The sequence below is a fragment of the Pan paniscus genome, chromosome 12, assembly GCF_029289425.2.
Source record: "Pan paniscus chromosome 12, NHGRI_mPanPan1-v2.0_pri, whole genome shotgun sequence".
NCBI classification, from domain to species: domain Eukaryota; kingdom Metazoa; phylum Chordata; class Mammalia; order Primates; family Hominidae; genus Pan; species Pan paniscus.
The window spans coordinates 61152797-61172890 of NC_073261.2; the positions used below are offsets into that span (position 1 = coordinate 61152797).

The 20094-nt window shown below is 38.8% G+C and overlaps 1 protein-coding gene across 3 annotated transcripts in view; it reads right to left on the minus strand.

Moving 5' to 3' along the window:
* ACTR2 (actin related protein 2) overlaps positions 1 to 20094 on the minus strand; it is a 48155-nt gene that overhangs the window by 21409 nt on the left and 6652 nt on the right. The window contains exons 2-4 of one of the 3 annotated variants that reach the window (XM_003830902.7): positions 9882 to 9992; positions 7778 to 7792; positions 3112 to 3327 (exon numbers count right to left, since the gene is read on the minus strand). In XM_003830902.7, the coding sequence (XP_003830950.1) occupies positions 3112 to 3327; positions 7778 to 7792; positions 9882 to 9992 (342 nt within the window). Of the gene's footprint in view, positions 1 to 3111; positions 3328 to 7777; positions 7796 to 9881; positions 9993 to 20094 lie in introns of those variants that run through there. The other 2 variants (XM_034953278.2, XM_003830901.7) reach the window with 2 other exon arrangements.

Genomic DNA, 20094 nt, shown 5'->3' on the forward strand with positions numbered 1-20094 from the left:
CTACTTGAATCAAGACTGTAATTACAACCTCCAAATGAACTACCCTGGAAGGAGGAGTTCTTTCCCTTTTGCCCTCACTGGTCACACACATGTTCATTCTCTGTAGCCCAGGTCAGCTGGGAACATCCTGCATGATTTTTTTTTGGTGATCTAGACTGAGCACTCCTTGACGGGTAGGGTTGCCTATCACTCTGAATATCTAAATATTTAGAAATTTTACAATTGACCACAATGAAAATTACACAGAATTTAAATTCTACAACTCTGAAACACATACTCATCAATTAAGCAATTAGATAGTCTGAATAATATTTTATTCCATCATCCTTTATTCCACCTCCACAGGGATGAAAATGGAAGAATGATCATATATATGCACATACCAACGTGAAAGCATGTTAATGAGATTAAGGTAGGACACTATCAGTCATAGACATATTTGTAGTCATAAACAAATAAGAATATTAAAATATAAGCCATAAGAAATCATATGGATTCTTTAAAACCATGATCTTAGATTTTCAAAACACTCAATACAAAAACTGAGTTTTAATACAGCCTTTAAAAATACTAACAACATTTTCTTCTAAACCCTTTCAAATATTTCCATCAACATTTAAACATATTCGTAAACAAAATATGTACATTAAACAGTAACTGGAAAGCTACAGAAGTTATTAAATTTCTACTTCATATATACAAAAATAAAAGACCTTGAAAAATTACTTATTTAAACTATGAGGATCATAGCTCTCTTGCTCTCTCTTTCCTCTGTAACTGCTTATTTCATTATTTCATTAACTTTCTTTTTCTTTTTCTTTTTTCTTTTTTTTTTTTTGAGACAGAGTCTCGCTCTGTTGCTCAGGTTGGAGTGCCGTGGGGTGATCTCAGCTCACTGCAACCTCCACCTCCTGGGTTCAAGCAATTCTCCTGCCTCAGCCTCCTGTATAGCTGGGATTACAGGCGTGCACCACTATGCCCAGCTAATTTTGTGTTTTTAGTAGAGACGGAGTTTTGCCATGTTGGCCAGGCTGGTCTCGAATTCCTAGTCTCAAGTGATCCACCCGCCTTGACCTCCCAAAGTGCTGGGAGCCACCTAGCCCGGCCTCAATAACGTTTTCAATCTCCTTCTGCTGGCTCCTCCTATCTCTCTGGTCCTTGCCCTTTTCACCACTGTCCACTCTCTCCTTTGTTGAACTCTATCATTTATAGCCCTACCTTTAAAACAGACCTATAATCTGGTAATTTCTCACTATCTCTACTACTACTACTTCAATCCTAACCATCATTATCTTTTGCTTAAATGACTGAAAAAGTCTCCAACTCTTCTATCTTTGCCTCCTTGTGGGATACTCACAACACAAGAGAAATCTAAATCTGAGCATCTCCCTTTCCTGTAACAGCCCCATATTTCACCCACAGTAAAAGCCCAATTCCCTTTTTTTCTTTTTGAGACTGAGTCTCACCCTGTCGCCCAGGCTGGAATGCAGTGGTGTAATCTCGGCTCACTGCAGCATCTGCCTCCTGGGTTCAAGCGATTCTCCTGCCCCAGCCTCCCAAGTAGCTGGGATTACAGGCACGCACCACTATGCCCAGTTAATTTTTGTATTTTTAGTAGAGATGGCGTTTCACTATGTTGGTCAGGCTGGTCTCGAACTCTTGACCTCGTGATCCGCCCACCTCGGCCTCCCAGAAGTGCTGGGATTACAGGCCTGAACCACCACTTCCAGCTGCCCAATTCCTAATTAGAGCCTACAAGGCACCAATATTACTTATTCGACCTCATCTTCTGTTGCTCTCTCCTCAACCACACTCGCTTCCTTGCTTATTCTTTAATATACCAAGCTTGTTCCTAACTTAAGACCTTTACACTGGCTACTGCCTTTATCTGGAATACCATTCTCCTATATATCCTGGCTAACTCACTTACCCTGTCTGTTTAAACATCACCTTCTCACAACCTATGTACAATTACAACCTCCCACTCCCCGTTAACCTGATTTATTTTGCCTTTAGCATCTACAGCTGATCCATGAATAACAACAAGTTTGAACCACACAGGTCCACTTATACACGATTTTTGTCAATAAATCTTTCCTGCCTCCCCTTGCACCTCTTTTGTCTCTGCCACCCGAGACAGCAAGACCAACCCCTCCTCTTCTTCGTCAGTGTGAAGACAATGACGATGAAGATCTTTATGATGATACACATCCACTTAAGGTATAGTAAATGTATTTTCTCTTATGATTTTTTATTTTTTTTTGAGACAGAGTCTCGCTCTGTTGCCCAGGCTGGAGTGCAGTGGCGCGATCTCCACTCACTGCAAGCTCCGCCTCAAGGGTTCACGTCATTCTCCTGCCTCAGCCTCCTGAGTAGCTGGGACTACAGGCACCCGCCACCACACCCGGCTAATTTTTTGTATTTTTAGTAGAGACGGAGTTTCACCGTGTTAGCCAGGATGGTCTCGATCTCCTGACCTTGTGATCTGCCCGCCTCCGCCTCCCAAAGTGCTGAGATTACAGGCGTGAGCCGCCGCGCTCGGCCATGATTTTCTTAACAGTATTTCCTCTAGCTTACTTTATTGTTAAGAATATAGTATATAATACATATTATGTTATCAGTAAGGCTTCTGGTCAACAGTAGGCTATTAGAAGTTAAGTATTTTGGGTGGTAGTTAAGTTTGCACGTGAGTAGGGAGGGTTGGTGCCCCTAACCCCTGCATTGCTCATGGGTCAACTGGATCACTCACCTTCTAACAAACCATTTAATTAACTCTGTAACTGCTTATTGTATTAGCCTTTTCAGTCTCCTTCTGCTGGCTCCTCCATAAAAACTTAATTAACTTAATTAACTCACTAAATTAAAAACTTAATTTTTTTGGTCTGTTTTTCCCTGTTAGAATATATACACTCCATGGCAGTAGGATTTTTTGTTTACTGATCTATCCTACTTTCCTACTTAGAATAATGACTAGCATATAGTAGATACTTAATAAGATCTGAAGGCAAACAATTATTTTTATTCTCTTTATCCATAGCAACAGTAAGAAAATTTTTGATTTAACGTAATATCACAGAAATACACATATGCATATCCTGCATAAAAACTCACCTCTACAATCTTCTCTCTGTTTTTGGTTGGGTTCATAGGAGGTTCTGTGAGTAAGATTTTACAATTTCTGGTATCTATATTAAGTTTCTCTGGTCCAAATGTGTAGTCCCACAGGTGTTTCATGTCATCCCAATTTCGTACTATGCCATTTTCCATAGGGTAGTTAACTTCTAACATTGATCGTAATTCACTTGCCTCATCACCAACCATAAGATCCTAGAAAATTATGTCAAAGCTGTAGATCAAAGTTTTGCATAATATTTAAGAAAACTTGGGAATAATTAATTTTAATATTTCTGACACTTGCAAAATAAATCTTTTTATTCCACAAGTTAGAAAATCTTTTCTATCAAGAACAATGTCTTAGAAAGTTTAATCATGGTAATACATTTTTACATACAATGTGGTTTAAATCAATAAATTGACCTTACCTTTAACACAAATGTTTCCAAAAGAAGAGCATTAGCACAAATAAACCCCACATTTTCATATTTTGGAGGGTTTTGTATGAGGTTTCATCTGTTTCTTTTGCTCAATTGTTCAAAAAATAAGGCCTGTGATATGTGAAATAGCACATCAGGGGGAAAAAAACTTGTAGAAAAATGCTCAATGCATGCAGCACATTTCTTTGCACTAAATATCAAAATGATAAATGTAAGTACTATAAAGCATAATGAAAGAAGCAAAAAATAAAATGATTCTTTATTACTCTATAATAATGCATACATACACCAACTAACTTATAAATAGCACAAACTTCTATCTACATATGCCTGAATAAGAATTTAAACTGTTTCTACATATGCCTCACCAAGGTGAATGAGAATTTGTAGAGTTATAAAAAATTAAGATATAGGCAAATAACCCATCCTTTAAAATTGTCTCCTGAGCAACATTTTCAATCTTAAAGTATACTGGAAAACTACACCATCACACATGAAGCATAATACTCACAAGTCTTGTCTCCAATGAGAGCATACTTAAGATGACCCACATTTGAAAGTCACATTTTCTATATATAATAAGTAAGGATGTCCTAGCATTTAGACTTATTTTTAGAAAACAGCTAGTCAAGATGTTAAATAATACTAATTTCTACATATGTTGATAAATTCAATTAAAAAAACTAGTATCAGAAGTAGATATTTGCTACAATACGTTAAGTTTTAATTATGGAGAGACAAAAAAAAGCAGCAGCAAAATTAACACGAGATTATTTTTTTGAGACTGAGTCTCGCTCTACTGCCCAGGCTAGAGTGCAGTGGCGTGATCTCAGCTCACTACAACCTCCGCCTCCCAGGTTCAAGCGATTCTTCTGCCTCAGCCTCCTGAGTAGCTGGGATTACAGGCACCTGCCACCACGCCTGGCTAATTTTTGTATTTTTAGTAGAGATGGGGTTTCACCATGTTGGCCAAGCTGGTCTCAAACTCCTGACCTCAAGTAATTCACCCATCTCGGCCTCCCAAAGTGTTGGGATTACAGGCATGAGCCACCGCACCTGGCCAACATGAGATGTTTTAAAACAAAGGCTTAAAAATATATGAGTTTTAAATTTTAAAAAAAGAAAAAGAAAATATCAGAGATGAAACCAAGGTGAGGACTCTAACAAAAAACCAAACAGATCTCTGGAAAATCCACTAAAAGCATCAAAAAGTATAACAAAGTTAAAAACAGATGCTAGAAATGTTTAGTAAAAATTTCTGTTGCAATTTCTTATGAAGTTCATTTACCATAACTTACTAACTTATTACTCAAATATCTGAAATATTAAATGTTTACACTCTTTTTTTTTTTTTTTTTGAGATGGGGTCTCACTCTGTCACCCAAGCTGGAGTGCAGTGGTGCCATTATTGCTTACCACAGCCTCAACCTCCCCAGGCTCAGGTGATCCTCCCACCTTAGCCTCCCAAGTAGCTGGGACTACAGGCTACATGCCCAGCTAATTCTTGTATTTTTAGTAGAGACAGGGTTTCACCATGTTGCCCAGGCTGGTCTTGAACTCCTGGGCTCAAGGGATCCGCCCACCTCAGCGTCCCAAAGTGCTAGGATTATAGGCATGAATCACCACACCCAACCGTTTAGATTCTTCTATGAGGAATATGCAAAACTAAAAATCTGTATTTGTGAATTCTAGTTAATAACATGCACATGTTGAAGTATTCAGGGAGAAGTATACTGGTATCTGCAACTTACTTTGAAATCCATCAAAAAACAAGATGCACTGATGAACAGATGAACAGATATGTAATAAATCAGTATGATATATATTAATGTCAGAATCCAGGTGATGGATATACAAGTTTCATTGTAAAATCATTTCAATATTGCTACATTTTCTTAATACTGCTTAATAAAATGTTAGGGGGGAAATCTATACCTGTAATTATATATACCATTTTTGTTACTAACTTTACGTCTTTTTTTTGTGTTGTACAAGATAACAGATTAGATAATTAGATAATATAATCAGTATTATTTCAACCAATTTGAAATAAGTCTGATCTGATTTCAACAGAAATTTACTTTTTATTTAATGTACGAATAGGGGCTTACATTTACATGACCCAATGCCAACTCTAAATAAATGCCTCATGTATCTACTTCTAGGACCACACATACTATAAAGGATTAACTGAAAGAAATGTTTGGAATTGAGTATCCTTACCTTCCTCAGAACAAACAGGACATTTAAAATGGAGTATTAACTTATTTAGGAAGTACAAAGTTTGACTATTCAAGCTATCCAATTAAAAAATTTTCATATCAAAAATTTTAATCAAAAAATCCTACTAAGTGTTATATAACTTGCCTTCATCACTCAGAACCAAGTTATAAGTGATCAGATCAGACCTTAGGTTTTAACCACCTGCCCCACCACTGAACATCACCTATCTGAAACAATGAAAAAAATCACAGTAACTGAGATGCTGTTTCAAAGGTATTTATACTTCATGAAAAGTGGGTAGTAGGGATTATATTTGCCAAGAATCATTTTGAACAATGTCACCTCAAATTAGAATACAGAGTAAACTCAAGTTCAAAAGCACAATTAAATCCCTAGAAGAAAATTCCACTGAAAACATTTGTTTGTTTGTTCAATCAACTAATAGAGGCAGGGTTTTGCTCTGTCACCCAAGCTGGAGTGCAGTGGCCCTGTCATCACCCACTGCAGCCTCAAACTTCTGGGCTCAAGCAATACTCCTGCCTTAACCTCCCAAGTTGCTTGGGAGGCACATATCACTATGCCTGGTTACTTTTTAAAAAACTTTCTATAGAGACAGGGTCTTGCCATGTTGCCCAGGCTGGTCTTGAACTCCTGGGCTCAAGCTATCCTCCCACCTCGTCCTGCCAAAGTGCTGGAATTACAGGCATGAACCACCTCACTCGGTCAAAAACTTCTGTTAAAATAAGCCTACACTGTTCTCTACAAGCGCACTCTTTCCTTTTCTTTTCTTTTTTTTGAGATGGAGTCTCACTCTTGCCCAGGCTGGAATCCAGTGGCGTGATCTCGGCTCACTGCAACCTCTGCCTCCCGGGTTCAAGCGATTCTCCTGCCTCAGCTTCCTGAGTAGCTGGAATTACAGGCACACACCACCACACCTGGCTGATTTTTCTATTTTTAGTAGAGACGGGGCTTCACCATGTTCGTCAGGCTGGTCTTGAACTCGTGACCTCGTGATCCACCCGCCTGGGCCTCCCAAAGTGCTGGGAGTACAGGCACGAGCCACCGTGCCCAGCAAGCACACCCTTTTCTTAATCTCATTAGAATATAAACACAAATGTTATGATCTTTTATTTAGGATAAATTTCCTCTTTTAAATGTTTTTGTTTATTCAAAAGAAAACTTCACAAAGTTACTATTACTAGTTAAAATATATATTAGAAGTGCCTGATTTTTGTCAGAGATTCTTACAAACAATATTAAAAACAAACTTGAAAAGTATCTACTACAGAAGCACTTAGACTATCACAGAAAAATACAATGAAAGAGTTAAATGTCTGAGATAAGACCAGCAAGCTTATAGTTATAAAGAGAAACACACTGTACAATGTTTGGGGGGGAAATCTGTTGTTTATAGAAAAGCTTTACCTTTTTCTTATTTATCCTCAGATAACGTTGTGAAATCTGCTCATCAGTAAGGATGAATTCTCTTTTTCTATCTATGGTTTATTTACATATTAAAATTTTACTCAGTTTATTAAGTACACATATGATACCATACTAGATGCAAATATATATACAGGCTATGACAGTCAATGTTCAATTTAATACTGGTCAATAAAGTGAATTTATTCAAATGTAACAACTTCACTTGAATTTTTTGGATCACACATATCCTGTATAAAGCCACTTGGTTTCTAATATTATGCACAACACATTCCATTTTAATTATAACATTCATCTACAAGAAAAACAAGGAAAACAATTCAAAACTATGTTAGTAATTAGTTCTTGTTTGGTCCATTGTACGCAATCAGGAAAGTATAGGACTTAATTAGTTGCTATCAAATTGAAGCAATGAAAAAGGTTAAAAATCAAAGTACTTAAAATAAAAATATGGAAATAACCCCCCCTCCCCAATACTAAAGGGACACAAAACAACAACTACTGTCCCATCAAGCAAAAGTGGAAAACAAACAGAGCATGTGTGTAACCTCACTTACCATCTTTTTGTTATTCTACTTCAACGGGTCAAGAAAGGTGAAGAGAGAGAAGGTAGAAGTAAGAGTCAGAAAAGGCCTAAATAAAATCCTCACTGAAATGTTTAAACATACAAGCAATAGAGACAATTAGGTTGAGGTCAGATGCAGTACTACTATATTTAATGGAGTTAATAATTAGGGCCAAATTAACATGGACAGTTATTCCTGAATGCAAATTAACTCATTAAACGATTTAAATTTCCATTTTTCAGTCTACCACATTTTAGCTAACAAGACACAAAAAGTATAAGTCAAAATACTAAGCACAGGAATTCCAAAAAGTAAGCTTCTTTAATTCATTACTGAACTTAAGAACTTTAATTAAGAAAAATAAATGATAACAGCAAAGGTCTAGCTGAGTAGGCAGAGTGTTAGATAGCTCAGGGTTGTTTTTCCAAGCTCTAGTGTTCAAGTTAAATTTATTTGACACAGGTATCTTTTGCTGTTTTCTACTCGAAGAACAATTTAACTTGATAGGCTTACAAGATTGCACAGAGTGAACAGAATTGAGCCAATAGAATACAGAATGACAAACCATACAAGCAAATGCTGCTAGGGAATTCCTTGGCAAAAATGTTTTATTAGCATACTGACAAATTTGATTTCTATCACTTGGCCTTAAAAACGAAGAAAGTGGGCATGAAGAGATGTGTAGTTATTTGTGCCTATGTTGGAAAATAAATTTATGGCTATACATGACATTTCTTCATACCTCAAAAATTTTATTGTCCAGTATATAAAAAAGCCATTCTTTAAAAACCTGACACTGAATAAAAAGTATAGCCTTCAACTTCATTAAACAGTTTATCCTTATCACTATTATTAGCTAATTTCCAGTCAAAGTTCATTTAAGATAGAATTCATTCAGAATGAAAGGAGTTCACAATAAGCAAGTAAGGAATCCCACAAATATTCCAAAAGCTCCTTAAAAAGGAAAAACTTACACTGAGTGTCCCATTTTATTTTTTTTGTTAACAGGAGAGGCCAGAAAAATTCGCTACTTTAACTCTGAAAAAAAAAAAAAACTAACACAGAACCCAAGTTTCAGCTTGTATTTTTATTCATTGTGTAACTCAACTCTCTATCCCAAAAGCAGAAGGCTACATAGCAAATCTCTACCACCTATTACCACCTTCCTACATAAAACAAATGTCCCAAAGAGATACGCCCTAATGCATATTTCAAATGACTCATAACCTTACACTGAAGGCTTGCTAAAGACTATCCAGATAGGACAAACAATGCTAGCGTGTTCACAAATAATTCACTAAAAAAGACCCTAAATGCTACGGCATTCTGTATAACTTGATCCCTCAGTCACCTGAAGAACTTAAAGCCAACTGGTGACTACTGTCCTCTCACTGTTCTCTTTCTTGTCAAATATTGTAACTCCTACTTGATTTCTGATCCCTTTAATATGGGAGAAAAATCGATCGTCTTTTCATGTAGTCTTTCATCTTAAATACAGCGAGTAGGCAATGAAAACTTTCCTTCCTCTTTATGGTAAGATACATAATGCAAGGCCAAATAAAGGCTTGAATGGCTTCCTTCTGCACATTATGGAAATAAGTTATATTAATGAAAAGAGGAATCAATGAGATTTACACCCTGTGTTTTCCTAAATGGCTATGTAAAAAAGTAGAGGGATCAGGCCATAAAAACATGAAAAGAAAAAGTCTAAGGTGCCAAAGAGACACTCACATACAATGACAAATATATGGAATTGAAAGACATAAAAATACCAGGCCGATTTCTTTTAAAAATTATATTATGTAATAGGACTTAAGTCACTAACACAGCGTTTCACATTAATGTAATAAACTTAAGTATTTTACTCCAAAGAGTAATGGCATCAAGCCATACATAAACAAAATCAGATGAAATTAACTTCAATTTTTGTGCCCCTGTTCAGGTGTTGATATAAATTAAAAATATGAGAACTTCTGCCCTCCCCTTTGCTTTTCATGGCAACATATTTTAAAACTACTTAAAAGAACTGTTAAACTACTTTTATAAGAACACCTCACATGTCTTGATTATCATTTATCAATAAATAAAATATTACCTTGATTTCAATGTTTCCCACTTTGGTGGTTGATCTGATAATAGGTCTTCCAACCAAAGCTGGGAAGATGTGTTCTGGAAAGTTAGAGCCTGCATATCCACACTTCACAAACTGGAATGAAACAGTAAAATAAAAGTGGGTTAGCATCAGGATATTTACTATATTTTAAGACAGCATCTGAAAAATATCACTTTGCATTTATATAACATTTTAAACTTTTGGTGCTTTCAGTCCACCCGAAGTAGCCACTCAATCTATCGCAACATCTCCTTTTTACTTCTTTCATGGCATTGCCTACTTCCAGGGTTCATGTTTATTTACTGCTAAATTAGTGCCTAAGTTCCCTCACTAGAGCAAAAGCCTCATAAGAGCAGGGAGCTAAGCTGAGCAGTTCGTGCTGGAATCCAATACCTAACAGAGCTCCTGGCACACAGTGCTCACTCCAGAAGTATCTGTGGGATGGACAAATTCGCTGAACAAATGCTAAGGTTTTTTTTGTTTTTGTTTTGAGACGGAGTTTCACTCTTTTTGCCCAGGCAGAAGTGCAGTGGCACAATCTCGGCTCACTGCAACCTCCGCCTCCTGGGTTCAAGTGATTCTCCTGCCTCAGCCTCCCAAGTAGCTGGGATTACAGGCATGCGCCACTAAGCCCAGCTAATTTTGTATTTTTAGTAGAGACGGGGTTTCTCCATGTTGGTCAGGCTGGTCTCAAACTCCCGACCTCAGGTGATCCGCCTGCCTCAGCGTCCCAAAGTGCTGGGATTACAGGCGTGAGCCACCATGCCCGGCAAAATACTAAGTATTTTTAGAAAGAGAAATGTGAGAAAATGAACAGAACTAAAGCTTCAATTCTAAAGCAGACTTTCATTCATTTTGGGCAAATCGCTTAGAGAATGTCATTTTCCAAAATGGGAAAACCAAGTGTCATTTAAACTAATATCACCGTATTATGAAAAGAAACATTTATTAGGCATTTTTGGCTATTTATTTCTTTGAGACAGAGTTTCACTCTTGTCGCCCAGGCTGGAGTGCAGTGGCGTGATCTCAGCTCACTGCAACCTCTGCCTCCCAGGTCCAAGCAATTCTCCTGCCTTAGCCTCCCAAGTAGCTGGGATTACAGGCACCCACCACCATGCCCAGCTAATTTTTGCATTTTTAGTAGAGACAGGGTTTCACCATGTTGGCCATGCTGGTTTCGAACTCCTGACCTCAGCTGATCTGCCCACCTCGGCCTCCCAAAGTGCTGGGATTGCAGGCGTTGAGTCACCGCGCCTGGCTAGCTATTTACTTTTTTTTTTTTTTTTTTTTTCAGACAGAGTCTCGCTCTGTCGCCCAGGGTGGAGTGCAGTTGCGCCATCCCGGCTCACTGCAAGCTCCACCTCCCAGGTTCACGCCATTCTCCTGCCTCAGCATCCCGAGTAGCTGAGACTACAGGCGCCCACCACCATACCCAGCTAATTTTTTGTATTTTTAGTAGAGACGGGGTTTCACCGTGTTAGCCAGGATGGTCTCGATCTCCTGACCTCGTGATCTGCCCGCCTCAGCCTCCCAAAGTGCTGGGATTACAGGCGTGAGCCACCGCGCCTGGCCCTATTTACATTTTTACATTTAGATAAATATATTTAGTAATACCAGGTAACATAATTTCATTCTCTGTGTACTGCTCTGAGAACATATCATTGTGATAAAACTTCCATTTTATACATAAGAAGCTGATATTCTACAGGATTTAACTACAGTAAAACTTGAGAGAATCAAGAGCTTTTAATACTTTTTTAATTTAAAAAATATTTAAAATTTAGAGTTGGGGTCTTGTATGTTGCCTAGGCTGGAGTGCAGTGGCACAACTGCAGCTCACTGTGGCCTCTAACTGCTGGGCTCAAGTGATGCTCCCACCTCAGCCTCCCAAGTAGCTGGGACTACAGGTATGTGCCACCAGGCCCAAATAAGTTTTTATTTTCATTATTATTTTTTGAGACAGAGTCTCACTCTGTCGCCCAGGCTGGAGTGCAGTGGCTCCATCTCAGATCATTGCAAGCTTGGCCTCCACCGCCCCCGCCCACGGGTTCAAGTGATTCTCGTGCCTCAGCCTTCTGAGTAGCTGGGACTACAGGTGTACCGCACCACGCCCAGGTAATTCTTTTTATTTTTAGTAGAGACAGGGTTTCACCATGTTGTCCTCAAACTCCTGACCTCAAGTGGTCCACCTGCCTCGGCCTCCCAAAGTGCTGGGATTACAGGAGTGAGCCACCACGCCTAGCGTAAGTTTTAAAATTTTTTGTAGAGATGGGGTCTCACTATGTTGCACGGGCTGGTCTGGAACTCCTGGCCTCCAGTGATCCTCCTGTCTCAGCCTCCTGAGTTGCTGGGATTACAGACATGAGCCACTGTGCCCAGCAGTTACAAATTCTTGTATAGTCTGTTTACGCTGGGCCCAGTGGCTCACACCTGTAATTCCAGCACTTTGGGAGGCTTAGGCAGGTAGATCACTTGAGCCCAGAAGCTCGAGACCAGTATGGGCAACATGGCAAGATTCCTCCCCAGAAAAAAATTACAAAAAATTTAAAAATTGGCCAGGCATTGTGGCATGTGCTATAGTCCCAGCTATTCCGGAGACTGAGGTGGGAGGATCACTTGAGCCTGGGAGGTTAAGGCTGCCGTGATCATGTGAGACCCTGTCTCAAAAAACATACAAAAAATAAATAATACATAGTCTAGTAAGAGCAGACATTGCAAGGAAAGGGCAATTAAAAATTTCAGGGTGGGAGGAGGAAGCTATATAAGAAAGGAAATGTAATCATAGTCTGCACCCTCTTTAACAAGCATTTATTTAATGTTAGCTACACCGTGTTTACTGATGAATTCCAACTGCCTAGAACAGCGTCTGGCACATAATAGGTACACAGTAAATGATCAATAAATATTAAAAGTTTTGCTGTTGACTTAACAGTATGATACCATGATTGTTTTAAAATATATTTAATATTCAGAAAAAGTCTGTTTTTCTATGGCTCCAGGCACCACACATTCTTAGAATTAAGGATGAAAAATAGTACCTGAATGTGATACATGACAGTAATAAAACAAAGGTAGACAGAAAAGAGCAATGTACCTCTTGATAGAAAGCTACTATGCACACCACTTGAATCACATGAGGCCAGAAGTTTGAGATCAGCCTGACCAACATGATGGAAACCCATCTCTACTAAAACTAACAAAAATTAGCCAGGTATGGTGGTGCATGCCTGTAATCCCAGTTACTTGGGAGGCTGAGGTATGAAGAATCACTTGAACCTGGGAGGCGGAGGTTGCAGTGAGCTGAGATCACGCCACTGCACTCCAGCCTGGGCAACAGAATGAGACCTGTCTCAAAACAAACAAACAAACAAAAAAACCCCCAAAAAACAAAAAACCAACAACAAAAGAAAGCTACTATCTACAAGAAACTCTTTTGTTTAATGCGGTAAAACTTAGCAAGATCTTATGTAGCTCTCCAAAACATAAAAATTTGGTATTTTCAAAGATCTCTACAGCAGCCCTGTTGGAGATGACGCTGATGAACCACATTTAATTATAAATAGCCTAGGACATTCTGCCATCCAGAATTTCACTTGTCTTTTTTTTTTTTTTTTTTTTTGAGATGGAGTCTCGCTCTGTCACCCAGGCTGGAGTGCAGTGACGTCATCGCAGCTCACTGCAACCTCTGCCTCCTAGGTTCCAGCAATTCTGCCTCAGCCTCCCAAGTAGCTGGGACTACAGGCGCCTGCCACCACGCCCAGCTAATTTTTGTATTTTTAGTAGAGACGGGGTTTCACCATGTTGGCCAGGCTGGTCTCTAACTCCTGACCTCATGTAATCTACCAGCCTGGGGTTTACAGGCATAAGCCACCGCACCCGGCCCCACTTAGTCTTTTAAAAACAGAGTTTTTTCAAATATGTTAGAGTCATGACAATCAGATTAAAGCTTTTATGAAAAATTTGTCTGAAATGAGGAAAGTTCACACTCCCAATGCCACCTCAATTCCTATCCTTTCACCTCATGTTTACATTTTATTAATAGAAACTACATAAAACATATTATTCAGATGTCTTCTTACAAGCCCACAAAACCTAGTCTTAGTTTATATTGAGCCACCAAGGTAAGGGCATTTTTCAGGTACAGCTATCCATTTCTAAAAGTATAATACAATTCTTTTGGATTATTTTATTTTATTTTATTGAGACTGAGTCTCACTCGGTCGTCCAGGCTGGAGTGCAGTGGCGTGATCTCGGCTCATTGCAACCTCTGCCTCCTGGGTTCAAGCAATTCTCCTGCCTCAGCCTCCTGAGTAGCTGGGATTACAGGCGCTCGCCACTGCACCTGGCTAATTTTTGTATTTTTAGTAGAGAAGGGGTTTCACCAAGTTGGTCAGGATGGTCTCAATCTCCTGACCTCGTGATCTGCTCGCCTCAGCCTCCCAAAGTGCTGGGATTACAGGCGTGAGCCACGGCACCCAGCCTGGATTACTTTTTAAGGCAGAAGTTAGCATGATATGATAGCATATGCAATAGATAACCCACTTGCTCACAGCTATTTCCCCTTGGCAGTGGTTGATAGTGATGAACTGGAATACACTTCCCACCCTTAAAATGAACAGAATTCAGGAGTAGTAGTTCATTTTTTCTCAATGTCTTCTTAAATAATGTGACCTAAGACATGGAGGAAAAATTACCTGAGAGGAAAAGAATAACATCTAGTAGTTTTTAGTATTTTCAAACTAAAACATACACACACACACGTGCACACACACACACACACCTCTCACACACTCTTCTCTCCCAAATCACAAACTCTCTTTTAAGTCAAAATCCAGTTTACTTGATACAAACTTAAATGATATGGAAGAGAATCTGTTCTCATCATTATCCCTATTGTTCCCACATTTCTGTATAACATCTGTCATGATCACCAGCCTAATGTCAGTCATAATTTACACAAATATCTCAAATATAGGAATTAAATACTATTTTGATATTAAATTATTATGCCTACCTCCAAGTAATAAACAGATATAGTCAAAAGTATCCATTTATCAGGATGAAAATGCTCACTTATATGCATATAAATTATCTCAAAAAAATTATAGAATGAATGAAAAGAGAATCTACCAGTTTGTAAGGTTCATTTTTGGCATGCTGAACGCAAATAAATAAGTTTACTAAGTAAGAAATCGTAAGAGAAGCTGGAGGTGGCAGGAGGAGCCTGGGATGGAGCATAGGTCTAATCCTAGTGCAGGGAAGAGGCTGCTAAGGTTGACACGTCTCCCCTCTCCTTCAGAGCTACACACACCGGACATACAACATGGCAAAGTGGCAAATAATCACATCACTCAAAGTCTTCCAATTATAATCGTTCAGATGGGTAGTTCGTATCTTAACATTCTTATGAGTATATTTTAAGCAACAAACATTTCCCAAGTTAGAAGACAAAAACTGAAATCCCTGAAACTATAAAAACTGTAAACCTACTATTACTGCCTAACAAAAAAAAGACTTTTCATTCAAATTAAAGATTATCAATCACTTATTAATAAAACTATTCTGCTTGAGCAGTAGTTTATTGGAAGCAGATGTTGCCATAGAACTCAGCACCAGTTTTCATACAGGGTATATATTCATCCATCAAGATAGCAAAAATTGCACTATTTCACATTACTTCAAAAGTGAAAACATTAACAGTTATAATAACAAGAACTAAAATAATTGGCTGGGAATGGTGGCTCACACCTGTAATCTTGGCACTGTAGGAAGCCAAAGTGGGTGGATTGCTTGGGCCCAGGAGTTCGAGACCAGCCTGAAGCTACAGAGCAAAACCCCATTTCTACAAAAAATACAAAAATTAGCCAGGCGTGGTGACACACACCTGTAGCCCCAGAAACTCGGGAGGCTGAGGTGGGAGGATCACCTGAGCCCAGGGAGGTTGAGGCTACGTTGAGCCTTGAGCCATGATTGTACCACTGCACTCCAGCCTAGGCGACAGAGTGAGACCCTGTCAGGAAAAAAAAAGGCTGAGTGTGGGGACTCACACCTGTAATCCCAGCACTTTAGGAGGCCAAGGCAGGAGGATCATTTGAGGTCAGGAGTTCGAAACCAGCCTGGCCAATATGGTGAAACCCCATCTCTACTAAAACTACAAAATTGGCTGGGCGTGGTGGTGCATGCCTGTACTCCCAGCTACTTGAGAGGCTGGGGCAGAAGAATCACTTGAACCTGGGAGGCGGAGGTTGCAGTGAGCCGAGATTACATGAATACACTCCAGCCTGGGAGACAGAGTGAGACTCTGTCTCAAAAACAATAATAAAATAAAATAATTTTTTAAAAAAATTATACTGGCTACTCTGGGCACACTGCCTATGGGGTAGTCCTGCTCTGCAAGAAGCAGTAAAGAAAAAATAAAAATTATAATTTTTAAATTATATTATTTTTTGTAGAGACAGGGGTCTCACTGTTGCTCAGGATGGTCTTGAACTCCCAGCCTCAAGCAATCCTCCCACCTTTACCTCCCAAAGTGCTGGGATTATAGGCATCAGCCACTGTGCCTGGCCCCAATTTTTCAATAATATAAAACTGACAATCTGATTACTTCTGCAAATAGTAATAATAATCGGTATTAAAAAAAAATCTAGACTGGGCGCAGTGCTCACGCCTATAATCCCAGCACTTTGGGAGGCTGAGGCAGGCAGATCACCTGACGTCAGGAGTTGGAGACCAGCCTGACGAACATGGAGAAACCACATCTCTACTAAAAATACAAAAATTAGCCTGGCATGGTGGTGCACACCTGTGATCCCAGCTACTGGGGAGGCTGAGGCAGAAGAATTGCTTGAACCCGGGAGATGGAGGCTGCAGTAAGCCAAAATCATGCCACTGCACTCTGGCCTGGGCAACGGAGCAAGACTCTGTCTAAAAAAAAAAAAAAAAAAACTAAACCATGATGTGATAAAATACAAAGAAAACATTCCTTTCTAAACTATCATTTGGTATCATTGGTATCATCTTAATCCTTGAAATTCCTCCCCCATGTCAATCATTTTAAGACTTGGTGACTTCGTTCTTTCATTGTGTGCAGTAAGGCTGTGTTTAAGAAATAGATTTTACCATATATAGTTTCCTCTTCACAGCAGTGTGGTTTAAACTAGTTCCCTTACTTCCCACTGAGTCATCAAATGGTAAGAATATGAACGGTATAATGTTCTTTCAAGCAAAAATGAAAAATTCTATCTACATCTGCTCTAAAAGTACATTTTTTTTCTCTTCAAAAAAATAATAACCTGGGATTTATAAAGCCCCATTTGGGCTTATTTAATATTTATTTTCCCCTTACTAATTTTATCTCATGGTACTGATGTTATTTAGTAAGTTAACTGCACAGTGACTCTTCTGATCTTAGGCCACCAAAATATTTATTCTACTTATACCAAAGCATTTTGCAAGATGAAACCAAATTTGGTTTTGGTTTGTTTCTGTTTCAAACACTCCTAAATTCAACATATAAAGTAGCATAAGCGCGATAAAGCAGGCCACAATCAACTACAAATGTCAATTACATAAATGCAAATGCAATTATTCTAGCACTATAAGCTTCTCTGTACGACTGGACCTTATTAAGCACTGTGCCAGCAACATAGCATGCACTGGAGAAACCTTCATTTTGTTGGTGATCTAACTCAATGCTGATGAAATCACCCTAGTCTGGTAACAAGACACATAACACCAGGGGCCTGGGCCTAGCTCGTGAAGAGGACCTAAACCTAGAGTTTCACAGACCTCCAGATTTTCACCTATCTGGGCCACTTTAAGTGGCTTGATTTCAGAAGGAGGTTTGAATGGTTAAAATCCACATAAATTATTGGATCAAATGAGTTTTCCTCCTCTGGGCAACCCTACTGAGACACTGGTCAAGCTGGGAGATAGAAAATCAAGCGGGACCAACATTGGGCATGTGACTGTAAGAACAAACTTGTTTCCAGGCAAGCTTGTCCAACCCATGGCCCACGGGCTGCATGAGGCCCAACACAAATTCATAAACTTTCTTAAAACATTACGAAATTTTTTTGGTGATTTTTTTAGTTCATCAGCTATCGTTAGTGTATTTCATGTGTGGCCCAAGACAATTCCTCTTCCAATGTGGCCCAGGGAAGCCAAAAGACTGGACACTCCTGTCCTAGAATATTTAATTTGGGTCTGCCAGAGAGGTTAAAAGAATCGTAACTTTTAAAAAAGCCTGTAATTTTATTTTTATTTTTACTAGATATGGGGTCTTGTTATACTAACCCAGGCTAGTCTCAAACTCTTGGCCTCAAGAAATCCTCTCACCTCGGCCTCGCAAAATGCTGGAAATACAGGCATGAGGAACCACACCCAGCCAGCCTACAATTTTAAAACCTAAGGCATGTAAGGAGCAAATGAAAACACCTTAGGATAACAACTATTTCCATAAATTTGCAAAATTACATCTGAATATCTTCTTTAATATTTAATTATAAAGGAATCATTATAACTTCAGGTATCTAAATAAAATCAAGATGATTATTCATGTCTACAAATGGTAAGAAACAGAATACACAATCTAAGCGGTTCCTAGTCCTCTACATACTCAGAACTATTACAGCATTCCTGTTATATGATTCATGTATTTTAACAGCACTGTTTCTTCATCTGAAACCAATCATGTCCATAGAAAATCTGCATAAAATTTTAAAATAACTAGAAGCATAAGAACAGATAAATTTTATTTCAATTAATTACACTCACTTTTTTCATTTATGACAGGAATTGATCACTTGTCTTAAGGAAAAGAATCTTAAAAATATGGATTAGACACAAGACTAATCAATAACATACTACAATCAGCTTTTTTTTTTTTTTTGGTGACAGTCTCACTCTGTCGCCCAGGCTGGAGTGCAGTGGTGTGATCTTGGCTCACTGCAACCTCTGCCTCCCAGGTACAAGCAATTCTCCTGCCTCAGCCTCCCAAGTAGCTGGGATTTCAGGCATCAGCCACCACGCCCAGCTAATTTTTGTATTTTTAGTAGACACGGGGTTTCACCATGATGGCCATGCTGGTCTCAAACTCCTGACCTCAGGTGAACCTCCTACCTCGGCCTCCCAAAGTGCTGGGATTGTGAGCCACAACGCGCGGCCTAAAATCAGCTTTCTAATGTTAGCTAACTAATGGAATAGTAACATAACATTAGCTTCTGACAGCAGGGTGCAGTGGCTCAAGCCTGTAATCCTAGCACTTTAGGAGGCCGCAGTGGGCAGATCTTTTAACCCCAGGAGTTCAAGACCAGCCTGGGTAACATAGGGAGACCCAGTCTCTACAAAAATAAAAAAATTAACTGGGTGTGGTGGCACAAGCCTGTAGTCCCAGCTACTCGGGAGGCTGAAGCAGGAGAACCGCTTGAGCCCAGGAGGCAGAGGTTGCAGAGAGCCGAGATCACGCCATTGCTCTCCAGCCTGGGCAACAGAGCTAGATCCTGTGTCCAAAAAAAAAATCAGCTTCGGTTAACATTCCCATTCTAATTTAATATTTAAAAACTCATCTATACTACAAATACAGGGCTAATTACCTTGAACCCCTAAAAGAATTCATTAAAATATAACTGGCTTGACTTTCTAAAAAGAGTATCTGACACAATCACAAAACAAAAAATTTTAAATTCAATTTTTAAAGTTTTTTATTTATTTAGAGGCCAATTTGAAACTATAGTGGAAATCAGGCTAATACTTTTTTAAAAAGCACATTTAACTGAATTTTAGCCGCACATGTAACATGCGTTTATGGTTAATTTAGTTTAAATATAGTTTAATAATACTTGCTTTGTTCAAATAAAGAACATTTTTCCAATAATTCAGAAAGGTCATGAAGTCCTCTCCATCTTCCCTCACTCCCTTATCCTCTGTCTCATAGGTAACCATTATGAACATTTCTTATGTATCCCTCCAAAACTTTCATATGCAGATACAAGTTTGTGGACATACATCTTTAATAAGGAACACACACTTAAACTGAATCATTCTAAAACCTTTTTCAACTTAAAATCTTAGACGTTTCCATAGCAGTGGGTCTGCCTTTTAAAAAATATTACATTCTTAAAAACCGTCACATTAATATGTTTTGTTTTTCTTTCTTTTTTTTTTTTTTTTGAGACGGAGTCTTGCTCTGTCGCCC